At 46.6% G+C, this 13,088-nt stretch overlaps 1 protein-coding gene across 19 annotated transcripts in view; it reads right to left on the bottom strand.

Moving 5' to 3' along the window:
• DLGAP1 (DLG associated protein 1) overlaps nt 1-13,088 on the bottom strand; it is a gene marked incomplete at both ends in the record, with an annotated part of 276,037 nt that overhangs the window by 36,130 nt on the left and 226,819 nt on the right. For 15 of the 19 annotated variants that reach the window (XM_080936291.1, XM_080936302.1, XM_080936304.1 and 12 more), the window contains 2 exons: nt 4,102-4,193; nt 9,845-10,209. In XM_080936291.1, coding sequence (XP_080792417.1) covers nt 4,102-4,193; nt 9,845-10,209 — 457 coding nt within the window. The remainder of the gene's footprint in view (nt 1-4,101; nt 4,194-9,844; nt 10,210-13,088) is intronic. The other 4 variants (XM_080936303.1, XM_080936300.1, XM_080936299.1 and 1 more) reach the window with 1 other exon arrangement.

Here is a 13,088-nt window from a genome sequence, read left to right as displayed (position 1 = left end):
TCTAGTGCCAGAGCAGCCAGTGCTCTTTCCCAGGGGGCCATCTCTCCAGCCCCTGTTTCTCAGCATTAATAGAATTATTCAATAGTACACAATCTTTATTTAAAACGACAATGTAAAGAGAAGAGATACAGGCACACACAGAAGCAGGTGGCTTTTGTTTTTCCAATCACTCTGAAGCCTACAGGTTATACTTTGTTACCAAGTCGAGGAGTCGGAGTAAATCTGCATAGTCCTTTTATCATGTAGACAGTAATCACCTTCCTTTTTGTGTCCACTGCAGGGGTCAGAATTACCAGGGGGCTCATGTGACAAAGGGCAGTTTAGAGTCACTGAGCTAATACAATCGTTACTTAGGGAAAGGGGAGCCCCCTGGGAGCTTCAGGCTTTCTCACCTTAGTCAACAGAAAGGATTACTTTCCTAGAGATGTTAATTATCAGCTTGAAAGCCTAGAAGACTTCATAGGGATTCCTGGGAGCAGTCAAAAGGCATAGAGAGGGCAGAGCAGATGTAGGAGGGCTTGCACCCAGGGATGCAGAGGAGGCACTGTGGGTGTGAGGTGCTTGGCTTCGAATCCACCCTTCATGGCTGCAAATATGTACTCTGTGGATCAGTGCTACTGGCTGGCCTGCTGAACAGAGCAGGAACCAGGGGACGATAGCGGTGTTTGACAAAGGTAATGAGTTAGGTGGAAGAGAAATTTGCCTCCTTGCAAAATGACTCGGGGCATTTAAACAATGGCCATTGAACTGTATTCCTCTGTGCATGGGCCCTACAGTGAGCCTGCCCAGGAGAGGGGACATGGCATATTTGCTACCCATGATGTTCTGAGGATATCCTACCGGCCCACAAACTCTAGGCTGTTCTGAATCTACACCTCTTCTAAAAGCTGCTCAACACGTCTTGCCTCTGTGCCTCTTTACAAATAACTTATGAGTTGATTTGTTTTAATTCAGGACTCTGAAGTCTCCTGTCATGTGTTTTATTTCCAGGCCTGTTGTTTACGTAAACTGTGACCATTCAGAAGACTAGGAATCTCCTGGCCTCTTATATATTCGTCTCTTTCTTCTGCCTCTGTTTTCTTTCTATTCTCACTTTTTGTGAGGTTGGGCTTTCTTATCCCTGTCTGTTTGGGTAAGGAAGCCTGGGTTGTTATCTGGTACTCAGTGTGAAAACAGTAGGCTCCTCCTTAACACTAGATAATTGGGGGTTGGGGAGGTAGTCCCCAGTCTTCATGGAGGAATCTCAGCTGCCCAGTGTGGCTTGGTAAGATGTCTCTAAATAAACTGCCACCAGCAGAATCATGAAAAGGAATTATAAGAGACAGAAGAAAGCAGGCCTGCTGTGTCTGACGATGGTTTCTTTCAGAAACAGTCATATATATAAATGCGTATTATTCACAGAAAGGCCAACTAGTGACCTGCAGAGGAATATTCTAGAGGGTTAAACACTAAAATTACAGTCAGCCCTTCTAGGGATTAATCTGTTTATTCATTTAGTTGTTTAAGTTTTTGAGACAGGGTCTCAGCATAGCCTTGGCTGGTCTCAATTCACAGAGATCACCCAGCTCATCTCTAGAGTGTTAGGATTAAAGAAGTATATCATGCCCAGCATTTGTCTGTTTGTCTGTTTTCATCTATCTATCTATCTATCTATCTATCTATCTATCTATCTATCTATCTATCTATCTATCTATGAAGGATTGAAGGCACGAGTCACCACTGACCAGCCATGCCTAGCATTTTAAATAATTTTTCAAAAAAGTATTATGGAAGGGTCTAGAGAGATGGCTCAGTGGTTAAGAGAGCACTGACTGCTCTTCCAGAGGTCCTGAGTTCAAATCCCAGCAACTACATGATGGCTCACAACCACTGTAATGGAATCTAATGCCCTCTTCTTGTGTGTTGCCAGTAATTATGCAAAGGTTTGTTTCCACAGCACTGGGGTTGTCTTATCCTCTTGATGACCCTGTCCCCTGGACTGTGATTTTATGAAAATTCCTCAAGTTATTTCTCTTTTATTTGAGATAAGAAGGCTGGTGGAGGGAGGGTTGTGTGGGTGGGTAGATGGCTGGGCATATCCCTTCCCCCACACTTGAAACTGAGGAAGGTAGAGGAGAGAATCTCCCCGGTACGTGAAATGGCAGGAAGTGTATGGCGTTGTTTCTGTTGGTTTCGGGCCTTGTTTAAAAATGCTTCGGGGGCTGGAGAGATAGCTCAGTGGTTAGAGCACTGACTGCTCTTCCAGAAGATCTGAGTTCAATTCCCAGCACCCACATGGTGGCTCACAACCATCTGTAATGGGATTCAGTGCCCTTTTCTGGTGTGTCTGAGGACAGCTACAGTGTACTCATAGCCATTAAATAAAGAAATCTTAGAAAAATGGTTCTCTTCCCTTTTCCTGCTGCCTCTGTGTTCACTGTGCAGGCCCAGGAGAGTTCCTGAGGTAAAATTTACTAATTATGGTGGCATTTTAAGTTCCCCCTGGACAGTTTTTTTTCTGAGGTGACAGTTTGGGTTTTACCACCCCAGGACTGGTTTCTGCTTGTGGGTTTGTCTTCCCTCCACTGGTTCTGATCGTTTGTATCTGGTTTCTGTCTTCTGTTTTTTAATCTGGAGTGTTAGCATTTTGTCTAAGCTCCTATCCCACAGTTACCTGGCAACAGCCAGGTGTGCCTGACTCACTATAAAAGGCCCTGCTCACCCTCCTCTCTCTCACTTTCTTGCTCCTGCTCTGTTCTCTAACCCGCTTCCTCTCTTACACTGGCTCATGGCTGGCCTCTTCTCTGCCTCTACTACCCTCTCAACTCCCCTCCCCATGCCCTGAAGGGATGCCTCAGCTTGGGCCTGCAGAGGCGCCCCTCCCCCCACCGCTGACTACACATCCACCAAACATTCTCTTCCTTTTTATGTGTGGTGAGAAGGGCGCAGAGCATGATTTGCCACATGACTTCACTTCATTAGTAGCTTTAGGACATGACTCTCCGGCTTGTTCGGATTTGTGTCTATTACAAGGGTACGGTGGTGCCTTCCCAGGTCCTGGATTGCAGGGAATCCTGGAAACCCCCTTACACTAAAGAAGCCAAGCACAGATGTGCAGGGTTTGGGTCTCAGCCAGCACGAGGCAGGGGTTGGATACAAGTGGAGGAGGAAGGCATATGCTCTGTGTCAAAGATTGTTTTCTATTGTTGTCTGTGTGATGCACACACACCTGTCCTCATAGCCCAGATGTCATTGCCCCCAGAGCTGGGGTTCCAGGCAACTCTGAGCCAAAGGTTGTGAGTTCTGAGAACCGAAACTGCCCCCCCCCCATTAGTTGAATCTATAACCAGGAATCAGAGCCCATAGGATCATAGAGTCTCATTCGTGAAATGAATATATTGACACCAGGTGGGATTCTGTGAGGTCTCGAAATTCTAAATTTCCTGCTTCTAGGTACTAAGATTCTGCAGTATACTTAAACTCCCTTTTTTACATTTATGTATTGTGTGTGTGTGTGTGTGTGTGTGTGCACGAGCACGGGCAAGTGTACCTGTACTCCCAAACACATACCCACATACAGACACAATTAAAAGAAAATGCCACGGTGGTGCACACCTTTAGCCCCAGCCCTCACTAGGGAGAGGCAGGCTGATCTTTGTGAGCCTGAGGCCAGCTTTGTTTAGAGTTCTAGGTCAGTCGGGTTTATGTAGTACAACATTGTCGCCTTGACAACAAAACAATACTATTAGTACTGCCAATAACAGTAATATAAAAATGGCCGAAATGTTTTGTGAGGAGGGAGGGAACTTTGGCATCCAGTGTTTGTGTAAAGGGGACAGACAGTTCAGCTCAAATGGTGTGCTCTCCAGGATTTCAGCACGGGGTAGGGGTGGGGGGACTCTAAGCACTCCCAAACGTGGTGGAAGGGGCAGTGAGATGGCAGCCTTGTCACAGGATGAATAAATATTGTGGACCTTCCCCACCCAGACGGGAAGCAGAGCCGCGGATGAGCGCAGCCACCGTGGCAGGGACTCACACGGGATGGGGACAGATGAGGACGGTGCCACCCTCCTACCGCCCAGACAGGAAGTGCTGCCGCCTCCAGCCTCCCCGAGGACTTACCACCTCTCCTCTTCTACTTGCACTCCCACGGACTGGAACTTACTGGACGCCTTACTCTCTGCCGTTTTCTCCGGCTCTTCGGCATCGTCCACCTGAAGGAATCATCAAGCAAACAGTTGTTTCCATCGTCTCACCAGAGAAGCAGACGCGCTCTCACCTCAGGCCTCTGGGATGTGGTGGGACTGTTCTGTGACGTACAACCTCTTTGATCCACATTGTGTATCCGATAGCAGCAATTACTACATTCTTAGCCTGCTCTCGGGTTCTGCTAATGTTTTCTAGGAACCTTTTTTTTAACGTGTATGTGTGTTCGCCCGATTGTATATATGTGCACCATATGTGTGCAAGTGCGTGGGGAGGCCAGTAGAGGGCGATCCCCTGACGCTGGAGTTACAGGCACTTGTGAGTCAAGTCACTATGTCCCCGCTGGGGCAGAGCCCTGGTCCTCTGTGTGCTTAACCATCTAGCTGCCTCTCTAGTCCCTGACTCTGCTGACTTTAATAAAGCACAGTTTTATTTACTTCCAAAGCTAACAAATGTCTGATTCCTCCACCGATTTATAAGCACAGTCATTCACTGGTCTCCACAGGAACTGGTTCTAGGATCGGCACAGATATCCACATTTAAGAACGCTCAGACTCTTACATGAGCTAGCATAGCGCCTACCACTTACTACATACATCCTCCCTTGCACATGACCACCTCTAGAGCATGTCCATTTAATAGTATTTATGCGATGTGCACGGTTGTGTACTGTACAGTTAAAATAACAAAGGAAAATTGTCTGTACAAGTTCCATACAGACATACTTTTTTCTTTTGTTTTAGTTTTTCTGAGACAGGATTTCACCATGTAGCCTTGGATGTCCTGTAAATTGCTCCATAGACCTGCCTGGCTATGCCTCCTGGAGTGCTGAAATTAAAGGCACGTATAACCACACCCAACCAGATGCACTTTTCTAAACATTCATAATTATTCATGTAATTCTGTGTGCATGTCACATGAATGGCTACTGTGGAAGCCTGAGATAGTGTTGAACCCATTAGGGCTTGTTATAGCTGTGAGTGCTGAGAACCAAACTCAGGTCCTCTGGAAGAGAAATAAATTCTCTTAACCACTGAGCCACCTCTCCCACCCCAGGAACATTTAAAACAAAGTTTGGAACTGTGGTTAATTGAGTCTGTGTATACCAAACACAGGAATATCGAGGGGTAACTATGTAATTTCTTGTGAGTATACTCTATTAGAATGTCACAAACAAATGTGCTCTTGGAAGTTAGAAAATGCAGAAAGGGGGATGGAGACACGTATACCTCAGTTGGTGGGTCACTTGCCCAGCAATCACGTAGCCCTGGGCTGGATACTCAGCACCATATCAACCTAGTATGATTGTGCACCCCTGTAATCCCAGCACTCAGGAGCCAGAAGCATGCAGATCTTTGTGAGTTCGAGGCCAGCCTGGTCTACAGAACAATTTCTAGGACAACCAGGGGATACACAGAGAAACCAACCCTGTCTAAAAAAATAGAAAAAGAAAAAAAAATGGGTTGTTGAGATGGTTCTACATATAAAAGTACTTGCTACCAAGCCTGATAATGGGGGTTTAATTCCCCAAAACCCACTTGCTGGAAAGAGAACCAACTCCTAATGCCAGGGCAAAAATAAGGATTAAGTAAAATATGTATTTGCTAGAATATTTATATCAGTGTATTGAAATATTGAGTGTATTGACTTCCGTCAAAAAGTGAACTAATTGTGTATTGATCATAACTGATCAAGGAGTCTTATCAAACCTATATGTAAGCTTTGGGGGCTAGAGAGATGGCTCTGAGGTTAGGAGCACTCATTGTTCTTGCTGAGACTAAAAGTACAGTTCCCAGCACATAACTGCAGTCCCAAGGCATTCAGCGTCCTCTTTTTTACCTCTGCAGGCTCCCACATGAACATGGTTCACAGACATGCACTCAGGTATAGTCTCACACACACACACACACACACACACACTCACACACACAGTAAATAAAATTTAAACAATGATTTGAGTTTTAGATGATAAAAACGCATAAGCTATTGAAAATGACAAAGATGTTTGGAAAAGAATGAAGTAAATGTTTAGGATATAAAGCAAGCTGCTATTCTTTGCTGCTAACTCAGTGTCAGACAGAAAAGTGGCCACTGTAATCACCATGGCGAAGGTGTGTGACATTAGCTCCCACTGTAACCGTGGGGACATGCATGCTTGAGAGGCACCGAGCACCTTCCTGTTGCTGTGCAGCCGCCACACACAGCCACCGCAGAATTGACCAGAATCCCAAAGACCCGTGTCCACTAAACAGTAACCCTCACAGGAATCGAGACTGCACATGTCTGTGGTATGGCCCAGGGTGAGCCATCTTCCAGGCCTGGAATTTAGAGCTTTAAAACCACTATCCTTGGGTGATCAAGATGGCTCATTGGGAAAAAGCACCCTGCCAAGCCTACCAAGCTGAATTCATTCCTGGGGCTCACACAGTGAGAGAATCCCTTCCTGCAAGTACTTTCCTGACCTGCACGTGTGTTCACGTGTGCACGTGTGCGTGCTACACGAGCTCCTCCCACCCCTTGTGTGCCATAAGCTGTTTGTATACACACAATAAATTAAAAATAAAAAATCTTCATTCCATCCTAGTGTTCCTGATACAATCCCATTATTTGATAGGGGAAAAAAGGAGGATTAGATCCTTTAAGGATAAGAGGGAAATTTAGCTTCTAGTGGGAACAGAGATTCGGACAGGGGTGACTCAGACTTTTGATTCCCACGGTGGCATCTACGCCCGAGCTCTTAGGGAGAACTGACCACTTGCACCTGGAGACTACAGGAGGGTCTCTGATCTCCCTCTGTGAGAGAAAGATTGTCCCTGAAAAGTGAGCTTTTCAGAATGGGCTGTGAAGATACAACTGTAGAGTGAAAAATGTGCTTGGCTTCCAGATGTGCCGAGAGCAGGTTCCGTGTGGAGAAGGGACTGACTACAGGCACCTACAGAAGGCACCACAGACAGGAATGCATCTTCTCTGATGGAAGGAGACCGGTGTAGGGCCACCCAGATGGGGGTAAAAGCAAAGGAAGAGTTGGTGAGATGGCTCAGTGGGTGACAGAACCTACTGAAAAGCCCGATGACCCAAGTTTGATCTCCGGGACCAATGTGGTAGAAGGAGAGAATCAGACCTGGAAGTGGGCCATGGCTTCCTCATGCGTGTTACTGCCAGTGGGTATGTACGTGGGCATGCACAGGCACACACACACATAAAATGCAATTTTAAGAAAACCAAAGTTGGAGCTGGAGAGATGGCTCAGCGGTTAAGAGAACTGACTGCTCTTCCAGAGGTCCTGAGTTCAAATCCCAGCAACCACATGGTGGCTCACAACCATCTGTAATGGGATCTGATGCCCTCTTCTGGTGTGTCTGAAGATAGTTACAGTGTTCTTATATATAATAAATAAATCTTAAAAAAAAATAAAAAAACAAAAACAAAGTGGGGGAAGGGGTTAGAGGAGATGGGGGAGATCCAGGAAAGGGGATAATATTTGAAATGTAAATACATAAACTATCCAATTTAAAAAAGAAAAAAAACCAAAGCAAGATCAGCTAGGTGTTATTTTAGAAAATTTACAACATAATAAAATATTTCCATATTTCCCCCTGTGAGGAAGGAGACTGGTGATCTGAGAAGTGTCCGAGCTGGCCACTGTATTGTCATGAACACATGATTAAATAGCCAACAATGACCTCAAGACTGATTCCGTTCCTTCCTCATGATGCGGGGTTAGCGGTTGCTTTCTACCTCGACAGTCACTTTGCCGCTGGCCTCCCACGTCTGTGCGTGATGACGGACGTTTTGTTCCCATACGGTGCTTCAACAGGATTAGGCACAAGGCAACCTAATGGCCCCAGCGATTCACAGACACACACACCTTTACCAATCCTTGTTACCTGTCACCCCAGACGTGTGTCTGAATGTGCACACTTTTACAAGCATTTGTATCAGCTGTATGTGCCTGTGTCTGAATGCATGTGTGTGTGCGTGAGGGGGAGAGTGCAAGGTCACGTGTGTGTGTGTGTGTGTGTGTGTGTGTGTGTGTGTGTGTGTGTGTGTGAGAGAGAGAGAGAGAGAGAGAGAGAGAGAACGATGTGAGTGCTCATGAACGTGTGTGGGTGATTTCTGTACATGTATTATGTGAGTGTGTTCACGCATGAGGGTGTGAGAATGGGCATGTGTGTGCCACAGCAGTCTAGTGGAGATGCAGACACACTGTAGGTTTGGATTCTGTACACTGAACTCCCACCGTCAGCCTTGGCAGAGAATAGTCTACTCTCGGAGCTATCTTGCTGGCCCCCACCCTCTTCAGCACGCAGCACACCAAACAATGTCTTCCAGACAGCAACAGTCACAGGGCCAACTGGGTGTGGGCTGGATGGCATGCCAGCGCTGAGAGGAAGAGTGGGCACTCAGCTCCCTCCTGGCCCGGAACCCATCTCCAGTCCACAGCTGCTTGCAAAGAAAGCTCTGTTTTCTCTAATGGAGTCTCACTGGGTACGCACACCACACTTAATGGCAGGCCCCAGGCCAGGCACAAAACAAACTCGATGGTGTTTGGAGGTTTTTGTTTCTAATGATTTTGTTTTTAAACCTTACAGGTCATTTGCTTATAGACTATGTTTTCTGATTTGGTGTTTTGTATGGGAGCTTAGTATATGCAAATGTGTGACTGTACCTCTGTGTGGTCCTTAGGCTTTTTCTTTAGCTGTTTTTTTTTTTTTTTTCCTGTTTGTTTTGTCCTGTTCGGGTCTGTTTGCTTCTACTTTATTTTTATGTGCTTGTCTGATTTCTAATGACAGAGAAGGAGAGGAAGAGAGAGAGGCTTGAAGTGAAACCATAATCAGAATATAGCCCATAGAAAAATACTTCAATAAAAACATTTATTTATTTATTTGTAATATATTCGAGTTTGCCTGCCTGTACGTGTGCACCACATGGATGACCGATGCAGAGGAGACCAGCAGGGGGCACTGTAGAGGGTTGTGAGTCACCATGTGGTGCTGAGAACTAAATTCAGGTCCTTGGCAAGAGAAGCAACTATGCTTAGCCGCAGCGCCTCAACTCCGTTTGACAATCAAAATGCACACAAGACACTTAAAGGTACTTTGATATACAAACAAAGTAATGACAGATGTAATTTTCTTCTTCTTCCTCCTCCTCCTCTTCTTCTTTTTAGTATTTTGATTTGTTTTAAGAAAGACATATAATAGTCTAAACTGTCCTAAGATGGCCTTGAACTTTCAACCTTTTGTTTCTTGTTTTTGACAGAATCTTGCTATGTTACCCAGGCTGGTTTTGGACTCACAGAGCTTTGCCTATGCTGGGAGTTAAAGGTCTGTGCCACTACAACTGGCCTCAGTTTGTGTTGCCTTAGCTTTTTTGAGTGCTGACATCACAGGCATGCACCACCTGACCCAGCTACTCCTTCTGTTAATAATTTGAACATCACCTCCTCAACATAGCTCTCTCATCCCCAACAACAAAATGATTTTCTAGAAAACACACACACATACACACACATGGACACACACACGTACACACACACACACTCACACACACACACACATACATACGCGCGTGCGCGCGCGCACACACACACACACACACACAGAGAAAGAGGCACACTTCTCAGTGGGTTCTATTTCAAGGTACGGGGAGCAGTTACCTGTATCCCGATAGATAGGCATCGGTTTTTCTTAAAGTCTTTCTTCCTGTCCTCGGTGGTGACGGTGGCTATGGTGGTGGTGGTGATGGCGGCATTGCTGCCCATGTGTTGACTTGCCGGGCCGTGGATCTGTGCGTTTGCAGCCTCGATGGCAGCCGTGAGAGCCTTCATACTGTCCAGGCTTTCGGTGGAGTTGCTGAGGCCAGACTGGCTGATCATGTCTCCGCGCTGGCCTTGCCCGTCCATGTAAGCATCCTGCGCAGACTCTGTGCTACTCTGGGCTGTGATAGAAATGAAAGGTTTCGTGGTAGTTCTGGGTGGGACTGGAGGTGGTGTCTTCTTATATGTTGTAATGCAAGATGACACTGGAAGACAGCAAAAGCAAAGACTGTGATTTCTGCGTATCGTCAGGGACAGCCATCGGAGATCAGGGCACACAAAACACTCTTGATATTAAACGTGACAACGCGGCTGTGGGTGGGTGGGGTATATGTACCCCCTATGGGGTAAACACACCCGAAGCAGTGAGGGGGAGAGACTGGAGAATACCCACCTCTGAAATGGAAGCTATAAATCATGAACTAGATATGACTGGCCACCTGCAGAAACTGTCTCAGGCAGCAAGGTTGAAAGTGAGGGGAAGCTCTGTCTTCTTGGGGGAGCAGTTAATACAACCAATGCTCAGCAATGCAGCTCGTTACGGATGGTTTGGGTGATTGGTAATAAAAAGAGAGGTTGTGAGCCGTCTGCTGTGTGCAGTCTGATTCTAGTAAGCACCCTGACAAGCTTGGGCCATGTCAGCCTCCGTAGCTTCCTGGATCATACTGGTCCACACTAAGTTCCTCCCTGCCTCTCAATACCTTTATTTTCATCCTTCGTAGTGTCTGCCTGTGGCCTACTTATTTGACTTTTCTTCCCTGCCCAGATCCCCGTTTTCCTTTTTGTATAGGTGAGCACCATATAAGCTTTTGTTCAGAAACTCTGCTGAGCACAACCACTCACTAAGACCCCAACCCGCACACAAACTGTACACTCAGTCATAGGTCGCCTCTGAGCTTTTGTTTGCTCTCTATTATGCCGCGCCTTGAAGCGCCACCCCAAGCCTTCCTTCAAGACACTTCACCAAGGCAAATGTCTGAATGCTGCCATTTGTCCAGGTCTTTTCGGGGGCTCCAACCCCTCTACACCCATCTGGTCATAGTTTTCAGCAAGCGGAAAAACTGTGGCCTTTTCCCAGCATCCTATGTATGGAACACAGTTCAGAAAAGGGAAGAGAAAAAGCACGTTCAAGTGCGATGTTCTGCCAGTGAACAGCAAGCCCAGTGCAGTGGTCTGACGTTTCTTCCCACCACTTCTCCGTTCTCTTCCCACACCTTCCCCAGGCACACAGGGCTGGTCCCCATGGTTACAGCAAACCCACAAGATTCAGCTTGGGTCCTAGCTGCCACCCCGACCACCTCACTCCTGCATTGACCATGCTTCCCGAAAGGCCACCGAGAAAATGTCCCATGGTGAATCCTAAGAGGGCCCTGTTCTCTGTCCCGTGCTCTGCCGTCTTGTGATCTGCAGTGCTTCCCTCAAGTATAAAAGAAAGAAGGAGCACAATGCTGGCACTGTCCTTCCCACGGACTGCCTGGGAATCAAAGGAAGGAACCCAGCACTGTCCTGTTACAGTATCACATGCTCTGGAAGACAGGTGAATACATCATCGAATGAGGTCACCTTAGTTATGCGGTCCAATGATCTGCAAATACTATGGGAAACTTTCCACGTATGTGTACCGTCAGGGTTAGGGTTTGAACAGTAGTGATAAGCAATTCAATTCACCTTTTCTCTCTCCCTCTCCCCACCCCCCAGTGCTTCTGAGAAATAAGTCATGAGCAGAAGCTGCTGGTGCCATGAGAGTGAGAGCAAGTGCCTACTCAGACGCAGACTCAGCCCCCGGCTCACAGGCAAGGGTCTGGCTAAGTCAGGAAACCAGAGCAGCCAGGCAAGGTCGTTCCCTGTACTTTTAACCCCTGCCGTGCCGCCTCTTGCCTCCCAGACAGAAGTAAAGTGGTAGCCAAGCTTGTGAAGCTGCTGTCAGTCGTGTGTTTGAAGACCCGAAGAGGTTCAAGAACGGAGAGGGCCATGATTAGGACGTCCACTCCCACCTGCATGTAATGACGTCAGACCATGACATGCCTTCTAAGATGTCTTTATAATGTGAGGTCACTGTTTTTCACTCAAACCTCAGCACAGAGTAAGTACCCCAACACACAGTGAGTACCCTAGCACACAGTCAGTACCCTAGCACACAGTCAGTACCTCAGCACACAGTGAGCACCCTAGTACACAGTCAGTACCCCAGCACAGAGTAAGTACCCCAGCACACAGTGAGCACCCTAGCACACAGTCAGTACCCCAGCACAAGTCAGTACCCCAGCACATAGTCAGTATCCCAACACACAGTCAGTACTCCAGCACAGAGCAAGCACCCCAGCACATAGTCAGTACTCCAGCACAGAGTAAGCACTCCATCACACAGTCAGTACTCTAGCACAGAGTGAGTATCTCAGCACACAGTCAGTACCCAAGCACACAGTGTCTGCTCTTCTAGGCTATTTATTTACTACTTGCTTTGAGTTCCCCTGCTTTCTCCTTGTATGCCAATAATCAAATTATGTGAGTTTGATTCTAGAAACTAATAAAGTATTCTCAAAAAAAGAACCCCTCCAAAAAAAAAAAAAAACCAAAACCAAAAATAACCCCCAAAAACCCCAACCCCAAAAACAAACCAACAAACAAAACCCCAAACAACAAGATCTAAAACAACCAGATTCGTGCAGAAGAAACTCATTTCATTTTCTGTAACGTACAGCAACAGTCCTGCCATGTTTACACCGTGTTTCCTGCATGATGCCTGTCTCTGCCTCTGTGCTCCTCTGGCTTCTGTGTGTATTCTGTGTGTATGCTACTTTGTATCTGCAGACACGTTTGTGGATACAACACACACATACTGAGAGAGAGAGAGACAGAGAGAGAGAGACAGAGAAAGAGAGGGAGGGAGACAGAGACAGACACAGAGAAAAACAGAGACAGAGAGAGATAGAGAGACAAAGAGAGACAGAGAGAGACAGAGAGATAGAGAGATAGAGAGACAAAGAGAGACAGAGACAGAGACAGAGAGAGTCAGAGAGTAAGAGCCCATGAGAGACTACAGATAAAAACATAAGAGGTGGGTGGGGCTGTAAGGTGGCTGTGA

Source organism: Micromys minutus (assembly GCF_963924665.1).
Source record: "Micromys minutus genome assembly, chromosome: 23".
Taxonomy (NCBI): domain Eukaryota; kingdom Metazoa; phylum Chordata; class Mammalia; order Rodentia; family Muridae; genus Micromys; species Micromys minutus.
This window is presented reverse-complemented; position numbering and strand designations above follow the sequence as displayed.